This window comes from Erithacus rubecula (assembly GCF_903797595.1).
Source record: "Erithacus rubecula genome assembly, chromosome: 22".
Lineage (NCBI taxonomy): Eukaryota > Metazoa > Chordata > Aves > Passeriformes > Muscicapidae > Erithacus > Erithacus rubecula.
Genome location: NC_136674.1, coordinates 7,621,527 through 7,628,685, shown reverse-complemented (window position 1 = coordinate 7,628,685; position 7,159 = coordinate 7,621,527). Strand labels below are relative to the sequence as shown.

The 7,159-nt window shown below is 48.4% G+C and overlaps 1 protein-coding gene across 3 annotated transcripts in view; it reads right to left on the bottom strand.

The window, feature by feature from the left end:
* Positions 1–7,159, bottom strand: part of CLIP2 (CAP-Gly domain containing linker protein 2) — a 78,102-nt gene continuing 70,943 nt past the window's right edge. For all 3 annotated transcript variants that reach the window (XM_079324905.1, XM_079324907.1, XM_079324906.1), the window contains 2 exons: positions 4,434–4,496; positions 1–3,957 (listed from right to left, as the gene is read on the bottom strand). In XM_079324905.1, coding sequence (XP_079181031.1) covers positions 3,946–3,957; positions 4,434–4,496 — 75 coding nt within the window. In that variant the 3' untranslated portion in view covers positions 1–3,945. The remainder of the gene's footprint in view (positions 3,958–4,433; positions 4,497–7,159) is intronic.

Below are 7,159 nucleotides of genomic sequence, written 5' to 3'. Positions count from 1 at the left end.
TCCAACTTCAGCCACAGAGTTTATTGTTTAGTAGGAGCTCACCACACCAGCAAGCCAGGACAAGGGGGATGGTACATGAATACAGATGTGGAGGAGTTACACAGACAGATTTGTACAGAGGAAGAAAATGAATCAAATAACAAAATAGACATTAGCAGTCAAAACTTTTTTTTTTTTTTTTTTTTTTTTTTTTTGTATCATACTAACAAAATCTGATAGCCAAAAATGACTAAGCTACAAAATTGTAATACATACTGTATGGGTAAAAGGTTATTATCCATTTATACATCTAGTATCATTTTTTCTCTGGTAACTTACAGGAGGCCTATAGGATCTTAGTGTATTAATAACTCCCTACAGACAGTGCTGAGCTGCTAAAGCTGCTGAATAACAGAGTACTGGCATTTTCATTAAGACTTTTACAGTGTCATTTGCATCATTTTGTTTAATGAAACCCTTATGCATGTCTACTGCAAGAGGAGCTGCTGGTGGCTGGGGGGAGGCAGGAGCTGTAAGGCCTTGGCTGGCAGCTTGGCACCTGTCATTCCAGGAGCTGTAACATCCAGGCAGCTTGGCACCAGCATTCCAGCATGGTGCTGCCCCTTGCTCCAGCTCTCTGGATGCTGCAGGAGGGACAAAGCTGGTATTTCCAAGCAAGACTGATTCTTTTCCCTTTGGTCTTGTGCATTAGAGCAATCACTCAATACTAAGTAGTGTCCATTCCAAAGGCTGGTTTTTTTCACTGGATAAAGGCTCAGCTCTCAGCAGAAATGCATCACTGTCTGGGTAATGCCTGGTCCTTCCCTGAGCCCAGGGCTCCAGCAGCATGTCACCTCCTGCTCCCCACCCTGCACTGCTGCTCTGGGGCTCAGAGGATGCTCAGGACCCATTGCCAGATGGAAAACCAGCACAGCATCCTCAGGCTGGGAGAAAGGCTGGGAAAGCACAGCCCTCCCTTACCAGCTCTTGGGGATCAAGGTAAGAGCAAGGCTGAAGGCAGAGGGGGAGTGAAGGCACAAACAGGAACCAGCCTGGATCAACAACAGGACAAGGGTGCACCACTGCTCCCCTGCCCCGAGCTCGCTGCCAAAGACAAAGCCAGTAAGACCAAGTATCATGAAGTACTTTATACACCACCACACAGGTAAAAATAGCACTTAAACTTACAAATAAATAGAGGGGCTGGGGAATCTCCCCCTTTGTCCTTTCCAAGTTTGTCCCTAGTGTGGTCTCTTACCACCTCAGAAGGGCAGCCAGAGCCTGGTGCCCTGGGGAAGCCTGTGCTGATTTTGGAGGGGAAGTGAGTGAGTCCAACCCCTCCTGGCCCCTTACAGGGTTGAGCTAAGCCCACATGAGCACACAACAGCATATCCTGCTGGCATTGTGGATGGTCCTATTTGGGAGCAGCTCCCATGCACCTGCACCCCAGTGGGTGGGGGGCTTCAACCCTCAGCCCTGCAACACAGTGACCACACAGCCTGCAGAGAGCCAGCAGAGCAAACACTCCTGGCTGATCCCCAGGGACCAGCAGAGCCATTCACAGCCAGAGAAGACCATCAGCACTAACTCTGAACCCATCTGTTCCTGTTCTGCATTGTCTCCCAAGCTGAATGGGAAAAGCCACAGGTCTGAGCTGCTCTCAGGGGATGGGCCCTGGGAAGAGGCAGGAGCCAGGGACTCTTCCAGCCTGACACCTTTAGATCTGATCAACAGAACCAAATACATGGTCCCCATAGCCACACAGGGGATCCCCCTCTGCACAGAGCCAAAGGGAGGTGGAAAACACACTTATCTCTGCTGTAGGTGAGGGTAGCTGGTCACAAGTCACTACAAGACCCATAAGGGAAATTAAGTTACAAACCAGAATGGAGCCTCCCTCTTGCAGGTGACCAGGAAGCCCAGGGGTTCTGCAAACATGACTTCAGAAACCATCCAGCCAACAGGAGCATTTTGGGAAACATCAGCTCTAAATTCTTCAAAACAGCAGTAAGGTATTCACTCTTGAGAGTTGTAACAAACAAAAATTCCCTCTGGGACTTTCCAAAACCACTCAGAAGATGAATACTCAACCAGGAGGGTTTTGGAGACCACTTCTACAATCCCCTGGGAAACTCCCAGAGCCAGGCAGATATGTGGCAATTTTTAGTAAGAGCTGAAGAAACACTTCTACAAGGCAGGATGGAATCCTTTGTGAATTATTGCCAGCCAGTTCAATCCCACTACCACATGCAGATTTCTGCTGTGATTTCTGACCTGCTTTACTTCCCTGAAGTCCCCTTCCTCTTCCATCCTGCTCTGAAGGACAGGAGATCACCAAACCTGTGTCAGGTGAGAAGGGTCAAGTATTCATTGTCATTCTCTTCATGGTAAAACTGCAGCCATGAAGCTCAAATCTTTCCCAGGCTGCTTCTGGCTGCCCATCCTTCAAAGAAGCAGGAGTCAGCAACCCACTCAGAAAAAGTGACACAACTTTGTGGGAAATCAGGGCAAAAAGCAATGGACCTGATGTTCCATCATGTTCACCTGCTAGGGGTCTGGCTCACATCTCCTCTCCCATCTTGTCCTTTCACATCATAGCACAAGAGTTTGTGAAGACTGGAGGAGCTGGGCTCCAACTGGGAGAAGCCTGGAAGAATATTGCTGTGACTGTTCCCTGTGCTACTGACCAGTGAACCTGAGCTGGGCTCTTTCACACCTTTAAGAGCATGTTTGCACCTTCCTCTGCCCTAATATTGCTTGGGAGCTGTGGTGCAAAGGCAGAGTAAAGCCTGGGATGAAAGAACAAGATCCTCTGCTGGTACAGACACAAGAGCTGTGTGGGCTCCAGTCTTGGATTGCCTCTGCTCCAAATACTCACACTCAGTATTGCAGAGGATTGCTGAAGCCATCAAAGTCAGGCTCACAGCAGCACCTCCACCTCATCCATCCTGGCTAGAAGGGATGGGCATCACACTGAAGAGCCAAGGACAGCTCTGGAAAGCACCAGGCAGTCTGCAGTTAGCTGTTAAACTGAACAGGCAAGGAGGGAACCACTTGCTCAATGCATCTGTCCCACACTGACTGCCCCCAGCATGGAGCTGCAAGGCCAGTGATGCTGAGATCCAGCATCTGTGGAGTCCTGAGTTCAGAACAGACCCCATGAAGCCCCCAGGAGTGAGGGGCACTGAGCTGGACAGCTGGCCAGGGCACAGGACTCCAGGAGACCTGCCCAGAGATCTCACTGCAGGGAAAACATCCAGGCAAGTTGTGCCTGACCCCAGACTCAGAGCCACCACTGCTTCTTCCCCAAATGGCAGGGGAGAAGAAACTAAATAAATATCCCTCTGAAACTGGATTGTTTCCCATGACATGCTGTAATACAAGAACTAAGTGCAGCCTCTGCTCTAAAACAGTGATGTCTTCCACAAAGGCACAAGGGGAACATGTCCCCAGACCTCACATCATCAGCCCAGCAGGTTTTACTCACTTGTGCAGGTCCTCAGGACACCAGGGTGTGTGGGAGGGAAGGGACAGAGCCTGTGGAAGGGTGCAGCCTATGGGCACATGCTTTGAACAGCACAGGCAAATCCCTGTGCAGCTCCTGGGGAGTTACTGGGACCCACTGACACTTCAGCCACAGGCCAGGGCAGCTGTCATCCAAACCATGTCAGCTGTGGGACAAGGGCAGTCAAACAATACAAATTCCACAGTCAAAACCAATACAAGTAAGAAACCAAACCCAGAGAGGTCTTTCTGCTCCCTCCTGGAACAATGGCTGTCTTGGAAACTGGACTCTGGGATTGTCCTGATTACATCAGTTAGTACATTATAAACATTGTCCTGCTTTAAAGTGAAAATACTGTGTGTGGTCTTTTGGAGGTGCTAAAGCCAGATGTGCTGCTGTTTTTCCTGACTGTGCAGAGGAGCTGATACTGGCGTGAAATGATCCTTCTCACCTCTTCTCTATCAGAGCTTCTCCTAGAAGAAAAGAGATCTTGGTAAGTGAAATGAGGACAAGCACAGAGGCTTTTTTGGGAAGAAGCATGGAGTAGAATGCCCACTAGTTTTCCCAGTATGGGCAGATGGAGTTTGGTGTGAGAGGCCAGGACAGCATGTCCCACAAATGGCACTCAGAAAAAGGGACAGCAGAGATGTGAGGCTGAGCAGGGACTGCCAGAAGTGTCACACAGCTCTGGGCCAGGAAACTGTGGGGAAACTCCCTTTGCACTGCACCCCTCACCACCACCTTCCCCATGGCTTCAAGGGGTTTCTAGTGAGGCTCTCACCACATTTGGGGACTGGGGTTGGGCAAAGCTTCTTGCTCTTGCTGTGAGAATGATACAGCCAAACTGTGCTGGCAGAACTACCCCTAGCCAAGTGCTGCCCCCACCACAGCAGGCAAGAAACCACATGAAGCAGATACTGTTTTAAACAACATCCTGCTCAGAACTTACCTCTTGCTTGTGGGATTTATCCTGCTGGTGAATCCCATTAGCAGAGCCAGAATTTCCAACAGTCTGCAATGGAAAACAGACAATACTTATTGAAGAGGGGCACAGATCCTGGTGGTTTTGCTTACAAGCAATGAAATTTGGCAAGACTGCCCTGTCCCTCCTTAGCTGCCCACTCCACACAAGGAAAGGAAGGTGCAAAAACCCCCGCCCCACTTCTGGCAAGAACCTCCCTGCCCTCTGCGCTCTGGCTCAATCCCCACGTGCCTGATTGCAACCCTCAGCTACCAAACATCCCCCAAGCTCCTTAGGGACACAGACCCACTATTCACCCCAACTCTAAAATACCAAAAAACAAATCCAGCCAAGGGAAATGTTAGCTGCAAAGCACAGCATACTGAACACCCAGCACTGAAAAGGACATTTGCCATTTCCCCTCTCTGGGGACAAGTCTGGCAACCAGGACAGGCTGTTCCATCTTTAGAAAGCACAGGAACTTTTAAACATTTATAATGTTTCTCTAACAGAGTAGAATGGAGCTTTTTAGCTTCCCAATGACACTACAGTCAGCAAAGCAAGAGAAGAAAGCTGCAGTCTGAAGCCCCAGCACTGCCAATGTTGGGTGCTCAGGCCTTGGCAGAGTGACATTTGCTGGTGACCTGCTGATGGCATTATGGGGAGCAGGACTGCAGGGTTTAAGAGCCCCAATTTCAATCCTCACAGGGACCACAAAGGTGCAGAGGTTTGACCCTACAGGACAGAGGTTTAGTTTGATCACAAAAACCAGGCAGAAATTCAAACTGAGGTCTGATAAGAGACTGAGCTGTTTGCCAGGCTGTGGATCCTGCCTGGATGGCAAGAGCAGTGCTGCTGCCAGGGCTCAGCAACCCCACCACAGGTGATTTCTGCCTGCAGCTCACCCAATCTGAGCACTGACCACACAGCTGATATCAAAAATCAGGCTTGACGTCTGGGCTCAGAACATGGTCACAATAATGAACAAAGTGATGCAATTTGCTTGAAATTTTAAAAAAAAGGCTCCCGGAGGAATCATTAAAACTCTTCAAGAAAATCTCCAAGTGCCAAATCCTGTTATTTCCTGCAAACCTGTAGGTCACGTGTCTCCCAACACAAGGAGAAGGTGAAGATTTTCTTTCTGCAAAGGCAGATACCTGGGCAACAGCTGCTTCCATCAGAGGAGACAGAAGGTTGGAAAGAGGTGCAAAATGAGTTACAGTGGGCATGTGGCTTCTGGGGCAGACCCATCAATTCCCTAAATACTGCAGCAGGATTTCTTTGGGCCAGCAATGTCCTTAGCCTGAAAGCCCCTGGGTAACAGTTCTCCTTCACATGAGGAAGGGTGAACAGATTTCAAACTGAAACTAGGCAGCTTTGATCCAGACTTCCCTGAAAATAGCACTTTAAAAACCTGACATCAGTAGAAATTTGAAGCCTGCCTTCCCACAGTAATCCTCTGCTTCTTTGCACCTTTGATTGCAGTTGAAGACATAATGCTATTCTATCATATCTCTACATTTGCTTGAGCATGAATATATCAAACTGAGATAGCAGGGCTATCTCAGCTGACCTCATAAGGTCTGTTCCAATTCACTTCAGGTAAGATCAGTCATTTTATAGAACTGGGGAAGAAATAATTGCCACCTGCACAACTTCTGGAGATGGGAATGCAAAAGGGAAGATTTCCCTTTCTCAAGAGACTGTGCATTAAAGCAAAGAGAGAATAACTTTCCCCTCCTGTAGCTGCCAAGAGATGAGGGTGTCATGATGCATTTGCATTTGACACAGCAATTGCAGCAGAAGTGACTCTGGAGGTACTGACAGGATTATGATACATCCTGGACTGCCACAAACATGTGATGACAACTCCATCAGTGCTGCCTGGTGCTGGCAGATGCTGCACTGCAGGATACAGAGACTTGTGTGCAACACACAGATGTTCAGTGAGCCAGCAGATCTTTCAGGGTTGCACTTTTTACCTTGCACCCTTCCCAGCCCATTGCTCACACCACTGCAATGCAAAGGGTTTGGTGTTTCCAAAAGGAATTGTCATGGGAGGAGAAGGCTTGAAAACCCCCAGATTACCTAACACAGCATATCTGCACCTGCAGCAGTGAAAGAAAACTCTCTGCCCATTCTGTGTCTAGTGGCTTGTTCTGCATTACCTTAAGGTGTCTCCTTGAATGCCAGTTGTAACTCATTATTGCAAGAGAGACACTTTTCACCTGAGAATTTAAATGAGCAAGTACAAGAGAGAGAATGGTGCATCTGAGCTCCAAAAGCCACTGCCTATTTGCAGACCCAAGAGAAAATACAGCTAGAAGAACATTTAAGGACATGAAGCACAAAGCTTGGCACAAGGGGCAGGTCACTTTGCAGAAGGAACCAGTCAGGGTTGAGACTCCACAGGTATGAGATGGAAAAGCCAAAAATCAAGCTATTTGTACCCTTCAGTTTCATAAAGAAGGATGCAAGACAAACAGCAGAAGCAGCTTTTCTTTAGGCAGAAGAAACAAAGGGAGATCAGAGGAAGCTGGGGAGAGAAGACAGAAACTGCAGTGGGAGCATTCACAGCCCATCAGCACATTCACATAAGACACCAAGGTGGTGAGAGAGCTGGTAAGAGATGGAAAGCATTTTCCCAGAGTCACCTGCAAAGTTTCTGCTTAGAGATGCTCAGATAAACCTCTCAAAGAAGAGGATGTCAGAAA